The sequence below is a fragment of the Humulus lupulus genome, chromosome 9 (genome assembly GCF_963169125.1).
Source record: "Humulus lupulus chromosome 9, drHumLupu1.1, whole genome shotgun sequence".
Taxonomy (NCBI): Eukaryota; Viridiplantae; Streptophyta; class Magnoliopsida; order Rosales; family Cannabaceae; genus Humulus; species Humulus lupulus.
In genome coordinates this window covers 137,390,140-137,403,142 of record NC_084801.1, presented here as the reverse complement: position 1 = coordinate 137,403,142, position 13,003 = coordinate 137,390,140, and the positions used below count along the sequence as shown (strand labels likewise).

Genomic DNA, 13,003 nt, shown 5'->3' with positions numbered 1-13,003 from the left:
CATGAAATTCTGCTTCAGCACTGCTGTGAGCTACTACCTGTTGCTTTTTGTTGCGCCAAGTTACAAGATTTCCCCAAATATAGGAGCAATGTCCAGAAGTGGATCTTCAGTCAATGAGAGAACCTGCCTAATTTGCATCTGTGTAGATTTTAAGATCCATGTGAAAAGCTTTTCTGAACATTATCCCTTTTCCTGGTGTTCCTTTGAGATACCTAAGAATCTGATAGACAACATCCATGTGTTCCTCTACGAGATTGTTGAGAAATTGACTAACAAAACTTACAAAAAATTTTATATCAAGTCGAGTGTGAGTTTGGTAAATTAATTTTCCCATGAGACATTGGTACTTTCCTTAATAAACTTTTATTCTGTCTATCCATGCTCCAAGTTTGGTATTAGGATCCACCGGTGTGTCAGCTGGCTTGCATCCAATCATCATTGTTTCATGTGCGATGTCGAGGACATATTTTTGCTAAGTCACTGAGATGCCTAGGCTGGATCTTGCTACTTCCATCCCTAGGAAGTATCTTAATTGTCCTAGATCCTCTATCTCAAATTCCCTGGAGAGGACCTACTTGAGGTGAGTAATTTCCTCCATGAAATTTCCTGTAACCACAATATCATCAACATAAACTATTAACACCGTTAGTTTTCCCCATGTTGAATGTTTTACAAACATAGTGTGATCTGACTGGCACTGAGTGTAGCCATCTCTCTTTAGAACTTTCGTAAACCGGTCAAACCAGGCTCGAGGGGATTGCTTGAGGCCATAAAGGGATTTCTTGAGTTTGCACACCTTTCCCTTAGTGAATCTTTCCTCAAATCCTGGAGGGATATCCATGTATACTTCTTCCACTAGATCTTCGTTAAGAAATGCATTTTTTACATCAAGTTGGAATAAAGGCCATTCTTTTTTTACTGCAATCGACAAGAGAACTCAGATGGTGTTCAACTTAGCAACAAGAGCAAACGTCTCTTGGTAATCAATGCCATAGGATTGAGTGAATCCTTTGGTCACTAAGCGGGCCTTGAATCTTTCAATGCTTCTATCCGCCTTAAGCTTGACTGAAAAGATCCATTTGCAACCAACTGTACGTTTGCCAAGAGGTAGATCTGTGAGGATCCATGTTTCATTCTTTTCAAGTGCTCTAAGTTCTTCCATCATGGCAGCCTTCCAACCAGGAATCTGTAGGGCTTCCTGGACCGATGTGGGAATCTGAACTTGGTCAAAGGAGGTGATAAAGGATCTATATGTAGGAGACAGGCTTGAGTAAATCAAATAATTATGAATGGGATATTGACTGCAAGAGCGTACCCCTTTTCTGTGAGCAATGGGGATGTTCAGATCATCTGACACATTTTCTTCCATAATAGGTTCTATTCTAGTGTTTTCCTGTGTTTTTTCAAGCATGAATGGGATCGGGTCATATTCTTGACCTTGCTGAGTTTGTGTAGTGGCTTGTTCAATGCTTGCTAGTTCTTTCTTTCTCCTAGAGTAACCTGGATCTCTTTGCTTGGGATGGGGACATGACTTGAAGAGATTGGATGAGGAGTTTTTGGCTCATTTGATTTGGCTGAATGATGAGGTTGGACCTCTTTGCTTGGAATGTGGATAGAACTTGAAGAGATTGGATGAGAATTTATTGGCTCGTGTGATTCAACTGAATAGTTTGGAGTATGGGCAACAGAAGGAGTTGGTGATGTTCTTGGAAGAATTGTGTTGTGAGGATAAAAATTTGAAGGAGAATCAACTGTATTGTCAATGAGAGAAACAAAGTCCCGAATTTTCAATTCTTGACTATGGTTCTCCCCCTGAATTGTAGAATTGGTGTAATAAGGCTAGTCTTCAAAGAAAGTGACATCATAGAGTGGAACGACTTTTTGGAAATTGGACAGTAGCATTTGTAGCCTTTTTTATTGGATGCGTATCCAAGAAGAATACATTTGGTAGCGCGGGCATCGAGTTTGCTTCGATGTGAGGAGTGAACATGGACAAATGCAACACAACCAAAGACACAAAGGGGAATTTGAGACACAAGATGTGAGTGAGGATATGATTCAAGAAGGATTTGCAATGAAGTTTTGAACTTTAGGACTTGAGATGGAATTCTATTTATGAGATAAGTGGCTGTGAGGACAGCTTCACCCCAGAATCCTTTTGGAACATGAGTTGAAAAAAAAAAGTAAGGATTAAGCTACCTCAAGTAAATGGCGATTTTTGCGTTCGGCCACAACATTTTGTTGTGGTGTGTCGACGCAAGAACTTTGATGAACATGTCCAGTTTTATGCCCTAACTAAACCTCAATATCTTTGTAATCTCATTTTCTTATCAATAAAAGAAAAGAAATCAATTTTTTACTTGGTCGATCACTATGCTCACATGTTTTATTTTCATTATTACTTGTTTAATATTAAATTCTATTAAATCCCGAGCATATAGCTAATCATATTTATAGTAACGTAATCACAGTGGAATATAAATATGATTATATGTTCAAAATAAGTTAGTCCTAAGATTAGTTAGTGCACAGGATTTACACTGACTTGCCAATCTACGATATGATCTACTTACACAATATAGTGTTATGTTTTTTTCCAGAATATTAGCAAAATAGATAAGATCAGATGTATTTGTTACATCAAACTGGACTGATATTGACAGTAGATAGGATAAGTAAACATACCGTTATTATCTATTCTAGTCATATCATATAGTTGACCATAGGTCAATTCAATCTCAACTCTGAGTGGTTAGTATTCTAACTCATTGTATTATTTGACTTGTTCGTTACCAGCTTACCCTACGAACTAGCCCATACTTACATCTTGGGAACTCGGTAGTATAATTAAGTGGGAGTGTTAATCATAGATATGAACATCTATAGCTTCTGATGAAGAAGTAAAACGATGATTTCCTTTTAGTTTTGTTCAAGTTGCTAAATGATAGAGATCTCATTTCAGTAATTAATATTAGTTTACTGAAATATCATTTACATGGAACTAAGTGTTTTAAGGACAAAATACAATGAGGGGTAAAATTATATTTTAGTCCCATCTCATTGTAGATCGACTATAGAGGATTGGGTGACAATTATGGTTGTAACAATGAATAATTAATAATGTATCTATATTTATTATAGAGCGTTCTATGAATTCAATAGTGCAATTCTGAGTCTTTAGTGGAGTCACGAGGAATTAATAAGTTAGTAAATTAATTTTTTAATAGGCCCATGGTCCTCACTGTACCTTGGATAAAATCATCTAGATAGTCTCAATTAATTGATTTAATTATGAATTAGAATTATCAAAGTTGACCATGCCAATTTTGGATAGTTTTACAAAGTTATGCAATTTAGAGAAGAAAAGAGATTTTAGGGCATATTTATTAATTAAGACAAATTGATGTTTAAATTAATAAATATTTTTAAATCACAGGCCTAAAGCTCATGAGAATTTCGACCTAATGGTTGATATTATCTATTATTTTATTGACTTTTTAATTAAAATAAATGACCTAATTGAGCCTGTAAAATGAATGCTAAGTGAGAGTTGAAATCAGATTATTGAAAGACTATTTGACAGAAGATCTATTCTTGATGCTCTAGGTTTTAGATTCTCTTTACAGCATAAGTCATTTTCTAAGCCTCAATATTCTCTTCTCTTCTTCTTCTCTTTGTATCTAGCTCATGTGTTGAGAATTGTCCACTCTAATCTAGGTGCTTTTAAGGATACTTTGGAAGGCTGTGAAGAAATTTGAACTTCGGTTCAGTTTCTTGGTGATACCTTGTGACAGAAAGGATTCAAGGGTTAGAGAAACTGAAGGAAGCACTAATACATTCCGCTATGTATAATGTAAATGTTCTTATCATGAATTCTATTTGAATTCAATCATAGAAACATTTTCTATGTTGTCTTATATTAATGTGTTTAATATATGATTTACATGAAAATAATTAAGATCATGTATAAGTTTTCCCAACAACTGGTATCAAAGCCTTTAGTAATATTTATTTTCATGCATGAACGTGGTAAAAAAATTGAATTATTTGATGTGTTGAATAATTGGATGGATTTCATGTTTTTTATGAAGCATATTGATTCTTATGTGATTATTAGCAAAGTTGGTTTATTTTGTTGTGTTTTCTATGCAATTAATTTTTATAAATGCTTTTTTTGATATAAAACATGGTAAAAATTATTTAGAAAACGTTTTTGGATTGAAAAATTACACAAAATTTTATTGAAATTTATTTTCAGGCTCTAGCCGCAGCCACCATTTCACTGGCCACGACCTGCGATAAATTTTTCCTAAATTTTTCGGGTTCTGGCCGCAGCAACCATTTCACTAGTCACGACCTGTGATAAATTTTTTCTTAAATTTTTGGGCTCTGGCCACGACCTGCGATAAATTTATTCTTAAAATTCGAATTTTGAATGTATTTTTTAATGGGTTAGTACAAAAATATCAGATTTTTTTCTATTATTTAAAAATATCTTTTTTTTAAATATGATATGTTTGTTGTTTGATCTTTTAAAAAATAGATATTTTCCACAAAAATTTAAATTCAAATTTAAAAATAGGTTAACTAATTAATTTCAAATATTTTAATATATTAAAATATTATAATTAAGTTATCAAATATTAAAGATGTGCATCCTAATTTTTCCATGAGTCCTTTATTTAGCTCGTGTACAACTGGCAAGTAAAAGCACAAAAAAATGGCCAATGAATCCGTGTATTCTCCACGAAGACAGCACAGTCCCCAAGGTGATGGCACGAGCTGGGGTGTATAAAGCGATAGGCACGAACTTATAATATGTATAAGGCATAGCATCAATGGCACGAGCTCATGGTGTACTTAGCTTGGGGCATGCTAAACACCTGGCGTTTCCTTGGATCCCTGAAAACCCGGACATGTTATATAATCGTGCATGGCCAGACATGGCATGTTCGCGGATCCCTGAAAACCCGGACACATAATATAATCGTGCATGGTCAAGCAGGGCATGTCCGCATATCTCTGAGGATTCCTGATCAGACCATACCTTAGGATAAATTAGAATATTTATAATAAGTGTAATTTAGATAAAAATAGGTGTTAAGTCACGTGATGACCCCAAGACCTGTCCAATGATTTTCTTTATAAATACAAGATCTTGGAAAAGGGAGGGAGGATTTTTCTTCTGTAATGCAAAAACTCTGTCAAAATTTAGAGAGAAAAATACTAATAACATAGACTCATGGATTAGGTGGATTTTAACCACTGAACCACATAAAAAATACGAGTGTTCTTGGGGATTTCCTTTCGAGAATTCTTGAGAATCATTTTCTTATTACGGTTTATCATTAAGCACTAATTCATCTCAGTTATTTTCTTAATTCACTGTGGACGAAAACTGCGTCAACAAAAGATATTTTAAAAAAAATTATTTAAAAATAAAAATATCTAATTATTCTATGGATTTTAATATTGAAATAAGTTGAAATTTGAAAATTTGTTGACTAGATATTTTTATAGATATTTGAATTTGTTTAACTGTTTAAGATATTTTTTTTTTCAAAAACAGCAGATGATATTTGTTTTTAAAATGTATAATTGGTTGAATTTTTAAAATTATCACGTTTTTCAAACCAATTAATAAAATATTTTTTAATAAATGAGATTTAAATTAACTTTGGTTAAATGTTGATAAAACCTATTTAAATTAAATTAATATTTTTAAAAATAACCTAAACTAAGTTGATTGTTGATAAATTTCATTTAAATTGACCTATTTATTTTTTGCAAAATTTAATTAATTCGAATTTTGGATAAATTCTAGAAAATTAATTGTGGTATTTTTGCAAATGAAATAAATTGTGGTATTTTTGCATAAATTCATAGACCTGCTCATAAAGTAACATGATTAGACCCATCCAATTATAACATGTTGGTTTGCACTATATGTGATATTTTTGCAATTGGGCTTAAATGCATATAGTGTGGCTCATATGTTTGCTTAATATATGGATTTTTCTAAATTTAACATTCATAAAATTATAGGTTTTATTTGGGCCCATTAGAAAATGTAAAGTTTAAATTCCTTTCTTCTTGGTGGTTCCACTTGTGAATGCCCATTTGCTTTACATAACTATAGTGGGCCTAATCAATTAATAACAATTAATAAAATGACGGTTTACATTCCTTTCTCTTAGACCTTGTATGGAAGTATGGGGGCCTTAGTAGTGGGAACGACATACTGGATCCAACCCTCTTCCATACAAGCACAATTATTAAGGCCCATTTGCCTGAGTTGGACTTAATTGTATATGTTCATCATAATAGTTAAACTTAAATATTGATTAGTAACAAGTTAATTCTAATTTAATTGAATTTATTTCAATGTGACACTTTAGAATTAATAGAAAATTATAGGAGAACCATAGTCATTAATTTTCAAAAAATAATAAAAATACTATTTTAATTATATAATGAGCTGATTTTAAGAATTATATTCGATCTCCACTGTTAGTTTAACAAAGTCAATAGCTTAATGGGGCATCGATACACTTTGATTCATCCCCTACGGAAGGTGTTCATTAGTTATTTTGACAAGGTTAGATTTCGAAAGATAAATAATTATAGGTCAAAATTCTACTAGACTCACCCTTACGGTGACTACTAGAACTAAATCTATGATTATCGAAATCGTGGGTCTAGCTCATAAAATAAGAGATTTGTTTTCTTATTTTGATCAAAATAGTAGGTTGTTAATAATGGTGTCTATTATTAAATGAGTTTACAACTCAATTTAACTAATTTTATTTTTTGACTCTTGCTAACCGAGACAACAAGATCATAGATTAGTTAAAAATCTAAAGAAATAAAGATATGATTATTTTGATATTTTTTTTCATATCTTACATATTTATGATATATGTTGTGTTATTTCTTGAAATTAGAGTGAATAAAAGTTGTATTGAGCAAATGTGATTTATTTCTATTTTGTTGATAATATATAGTTTTAAGTAGAGCTGTAAATGTGGGCCGACCCGGCCCACATTTTCGTGCCTCCGGATAATTCGGGTCGGGCCGGGCCGGGCCAACCCATATTTGAAAGAGTAAGCCCAGCACAGCCCATGGGCCCGACCCATGTCGTGCCATGCTCGTGCCGTGTTGGGCCCAAGTCGGGCCGACCCACTTTCCTTATTCGAGCCGGCCCACTTTTCTTATTTGGGCCCACTTTTATTATTGCCAAAAAATGTGTAGATGGGGAATTGAACCCTCCATCTCTTCTTTAACAATCAATTGACTCACCACCAATCTAAATACATTTCTTTGTGTAAATTATAGTTTTAGATATTTTTATATACTTTTTAATAATACTTTACCCAAAATTATATCAAAGATAATTATTAGAATTTAAATACCTACTAATAAATGCTAAAAATTTTAACTCACAAATCTTAAAATAAATTAATATAATTATAAAAATATAAACATTGAGAAAATAATAGACTTTTATTATCATTTTAATTTATAGATAATTGACAAATAAAAAATTATTATCATTATTAATGTCAAAATATCAGGCTTTTTATCGTGTCGTGCTTTCGGGCTAGTTTGTTCGTGCTTTTATGTCGTGCCTTCGGGCTTGTTGTGTCGTGTCGTGCTCAGGCCCGTGCCGTGTCGTGCCATGCCAATTTTCAATTCGTGTCGTGCCTGGCCCAAGCCCATTTTTTTTCGTGCCGTGTCGTGCTCGTGCCGGTTTCGTGCCGTGCTAGAAAGTCCGGCCCGTATTTACAGCTCTAGTTTTAAGTATGATTGTATCTACTCCCATCCTTTCTATGGAGAAACTCACTGGAGAAAACTTCCTTAAGTGGAAGCAAAATATCAACATAGTGTTGATTGGTGACAACTCCAAGTTCGTCATGACAGAGGAATCCCCAGAAGTTCCAGCTGAAGGAGCTACCAAGTCTGTAAGAGACAAATATGAGTGTTAGAAGGTGGCCAATAACAAAGCACGACACTACATGTTGACTAGCATGGTCAACACTCTCAAGACAAAGATGGATAATGTCGAGACAACCTACGAAATCATGGATCAGCTCCAAGACATGTTTGGTGCAAAGTCTGTGCAGACTCGCTTTGAGGCCACCAAGAAATATGCCAATGCTTGGATGGCACCATCTCAGCACGTTCGTGATCACTTGATCAAGATGACCAACTACTTTCAGGAAGTTGAATTTCATGGAGCAATTATAGATGAGAAGACTCAATTCGGTTTAATCCTCAACAGTCTCTCTCCAGCTTTCCTGCCGTTTCACCACAAACTATGCGATGAATAAACTCAACTATGATCTGACGTAGCTCATGAACAAGCTTCAGACTTTTGAGTCTATCATGGGTGGACCAAGTAAAGGAGGAGAAAAGATAACTACTGCTGATCCAGCTAAGGCTGAAGCTAACCAAGCTTCATCTTCGAAAGCTAGAAACAAGAGCCCATGCCTACAATGGCTGCAAAGAAGAGCGCACAACCAAGTGCACAGACGATTAAGGGGAAGAAAAAGAAAAACAAGAAAGGTAAATGTAAGTGTTTTCACTACAAAGAGAAGGGGCATTAGAAATAGGATTCCCCCAAGTTTCTAACAGCAAAAAACAAAGCTTCTTGAATAGTGGGAGGAAATGGATGAAGGCAGCTTAAAGCTTAGAGTTTGGAACAGAGCGTTTGTTACAATCCATGCTAGAGGAAGAGCTCGCTTGAAGTTCGAAAATAAATATTTAATTTTGAAAAATGTATTTTTTATTCCGGATTTTAGTAGAAATTTAATTTCAGTTTCCATGTTGCAAGTAGAAAAATTTGTTATGACTTTCACAAGTTTTAATATATCTATTTCTTTCAAATGGATCACAATTGTGTATTTCATGTTTGGAAAACATGCTTTATATTCTGTGACCTAACGAACCCCTCGCTCTTAACAATGATTTATTCAAAGTAGCTAAACCTAGGACCAATAAACGTCACAAGACCGATAACGATAACATGACGTATTTATGGCACTTAAGACTAGGTCACATTGGCTATGATAGAATTCAAAGACTTATAAAGGAGGGTCTTTGAGGGAACTCTCCATAGGTGAATTAACTATTTGTGAATCTTGTCTAGAAGGCAAACTGACCAAGCATCCATTCTCTACAAAGGGTGATAGGGCCAAGGAACCACTTGGACTTGTTCATTCAGATGTTTGGGGACCTTTGAATGTACAAGCTAGGGGTGTTTTGAGTATTTCGCCACTTTCATTAAAGATTACTCTAGATACTCATGTCTTTACCTAATGCATAGGAAATCAGAAAAAAAAATCAAAGTTTCAGGAATTCCTAGCTATGGCTCAGAACCAATTAGGTAAAATGTTAAAGATCTTGCGATCTGATAGGGGTGGAGAATATTTGGATATGCAATTCCAAGATCATTTAACTGAACTTGGTTATCACAACTTATTGCCCCGGGTACTACACAACAAAATGGTGTAGCGGAACGCCGAAACATAACTTTGTCGAAAATGGTTAGATGCATGCTTAGTTACTCAACTCTGCCAACTTCATTCTGGGGACATGCAATTGAAACTGCGAACGACATTCTAAATGTCGTACCCTCCAAATAAATCCCCAAAACACCTTTAGAACGCTGGAATGGTCGTGAACCTAGCTTACGTCATTTTAGAATTTGGGGGTGTCCCACCCACGTCTTAAGGAAAAGGGGTGGAAAGCTAGAACTGGGAACCAAAGTTTGCATGTTTGTTGGCTATCCTAAAGGCACTCGAGGTGGAATTTTCTATAGTCATTCAGAAAAGAAAGTGTTTACTTCTAAAAATACTACTTTTCTGGAAAATGACTATGTCCAAAACTTCAAACCGCGTAGCAAAGTTGTTTTAGAGGAGATGGTTGAATAATTGACTCCAGCCAATGTTCCATCGTCATCAATGTGAGTTGATGATGAAATTCCCACTCTTCATGTCTAACCGACGCAAGTCGATTTAAATGAAGAAAGTACCATTGTTCCTGAGCAAACAGTCACGGAGCCTCGTCGTAGTGGGAGGGTTTCTAGGAACCCAGTTCACTCTGGTTTGGATGGTGAAACCAATATGATTGTTGGCGACACTAGTGACAATGATCTTTTGTCTTTCAAATAGGCAATGGCTAGCCCTGAAAAGGAACTATGGCTCGAATCCATGAAACAGGAAATTGAGTCCATGTACTCAAATTCCGTCTGGGATCTTGTTGAAGCACCTAGTGACTTTATGGCCATTGGGTGCAAGTGAATCTACAAGAAGAAGTGAGGTGTTGATGGAAATATCGAGACTTATCAAGCTCGATTAGTGGCAAAGGGTTATACCCAAAGAGAAGGCATGGACTATGGGGAAACTTTTAGTCCAGTAACCATGCTCAAGTCCATTCGCATCCTCCTATCCATAGCAGGTGCTCTCAACTATGAGATCTGGAAAATGGACGTTAAGACAACTTTTCTTAATGGAAAGCTTGACGAAATCATTTATTTGGATCAGCTAGAAGGATTTAGAGTAGCTGGACAAGAAGGAAAAGTTTGCAAGTTGAATAGGTCCATGTATGGACTTAAGTAAGCTTCTTGTTCCTGGAACCTTAGGTTTTATGAAATAATCAAAACCTATGGCTTTGAAAAAAATATTGATGAGCCTTGTGCTTACCAATAGAAGGCAAATCAAATAGTGGTATTCTTGGTTCTTTATGTAGATGATATCTTACTCATTGGAAACAATATTAATAAATTATTAGGTGTGAAGAATTGGCTGAACACTCAATTCCAGATGAAGGATTTGGGTGAAGCAAGTTATGTTCTAGGTATCCAGATCATTAGGGATAGAAAGAACATACTCTTAGCTCTATGCCAAGCAGCTTACATTGATAGAGTGATTGAACGTTTCTCAATGACAAATTCCAAGAAAGGACGTCTACCGTCCCGCCATGGAATTCATCTTTCAAATAAGAAGTCTCCCCAGACTCCTGAAGAGGAAGATGCAATGAGAAAAGTTCCTTACACATCTGCAGTTGGAAGTCTGATGTATGCTATGTTGTGTACTAAATTGAAACTGTAACGCCCTGGATAGCCAAGACCGCTACACTGTGTACTTATAAAGGTGCAGGACTCGCTAGTCAAGTCATTAATTTGAAAACGTGTCACTAGACATGTAAGATCTATGGTTAAAAAGGTTTCGGTCTCAAAAGACTCATTTCATATATTTAAACTGTAATAAACTAGGGATCCCATAAACACAAAGTTAAAATAAGTTTACAGACTTCCAAAAGTACATAAGTATCCACTAGCCATACTAAGGCAAAACAGACAGTCTTTAGGTTCCATGTCCTTGCCTAGACCTCAATCGTGGCGGCCGAGCACCTGGCTATGTACATTCCGCACGCCGAGCTCTCCAGTCAGGGCTGATCTAACTTGCCCTTGCCTTTACCTGCACCACGTAGCACCCGTGAGCCAAGGCCCAGCAAGAAAACATCACAGATAACTCAAACAATAATAACAGACAAATAGCTCAGTATGCATGTATACTCACTAGATAGTCCACAACATATAATCAGCATATACAATCCAATACAAGATACATTCTACCACATATACTGCTCATGTCACATAATAATCAGGGCCGACGACTTAGGCCGCGCCCTCTGTTTAACCCACTGACTCTGGCCCGCTTAAACCAAGCTCAGTGCATAATAAGTTGTCCTCGGCTACCAGTGGCCGAGCCGCGCCCTGTGCGCTAGTGAGACCCTTGGCACCCTTAGGTCATTGGTTCACTAAATGGCTTGCATGGCATAATACCATCCTTTCAAGCTTTTACAATAGGGAGCCCTTAGTCCCGTCTCATATAATCAACCAGGTGCAGTTTTCTTACCTTTAGCTTTCAGATGAGTTAGTTACGGGCGATACTCCTTGAGCGCGATCCGATCCTCGAGCCCTAGCTTAACACCTAGTCACAACCATGAAGAAAGACACCATTAACAACCTTAAATGAGCTTCCAAGCCAAGTTCTAGTACTCGGAACATTGAACTTCACCAAATATGGTAAAAGACTCAACCCCGAGCACCCTAGGTTAAATTCCCAAGCCTAAAATCTTAAAATCCCAAAATCCCTTAAGCGCCGCGGCATGGCCCCCAAACAGAGCCATCCAAGGCACAAAAACAGGTAAGGGACGCGACATTGCTTGGACCATGCCGCGGCCCACCCTCCTTCCTCAGCATGCAACAACCTTGAAGGGCCGCGGCTCACCAAGAACCATGCCGCGGCCCGACCCTTCAAACCCAGAAAAAACCGCCATTTTCAATCTCTAAACCTCACCTTAAGATATCCCAAAGCCCCCAACTCAAAACCAATTAACTCCCAACTTCTTTAACATGATCTAAGCAACATAATTCCCAAGAAAACACAGTCTATCACACTCTAATCCTCTCCTTTCCATTTCTGAAACCCAAGTGCTACAAACACCCAAACCAGCCACTCAAACACAATCTAGAACCTCTAAACTTGGAGTTAGAACTCACCTTTGCTGTAGAATCACTTCACTAAGCTATGGCCAAGCTAGGTCCCCAAGTTCCCTTCTTAATTCTGCCTTAGAACATCACAACTAAACTTGCTTCAGCACTTAACTAAAACCCAGCTAAAACTCATAATTCAACCACAGAAAACAGAGTTAGATGCTTACCTTAAATCTTGCTCCAGTTCCTTGATTAAACCCCTGAGCTAGACTCCCAAATCCACTCTACAAATCTCAGAATTCCAACTTGCTTCTCCCTTAAGTTTTCTGTGTTTTTCTCTCCTTGGTTTCCTTTGAGCGTGTAAGTGAGCTGAGAGAAAATGCTTAGTCGGTTTGTGTTTTTCTTCTAAAGGCTTCCTTAAGTCTAACTTATCCATTAAGTTAATCCCGAGGCTCGGGGTACCGGAACCGTCCCCGAGGCCAAAATGGTAAAATCCTCCAA

At 36.5% G+C, this 13,003-nt stretch overlaps 1 protein-coding gene across 1 annotated transcript; it reads right to left on the bottom strand.

Moving 5' to 3' along the window:
- Positions 1-937: 937 nt before the first annotated feature.
- Positions 938-1,369, bottom strand: LOC133800083 (uncharacterized mitochondrial protein AtMg00820-like). Its single transcript, XM_062238057.1, has one exon. The coding sequence runs from the start codon at positions 1,367-1,369 to the stop codon at positions 938-940; it is 432 nt and encodes a 143-aa protein (XP_062094041.1).
- Between the last annotated feature and the right edge of the window lie 11,634 nt (positions 1,370-13,003).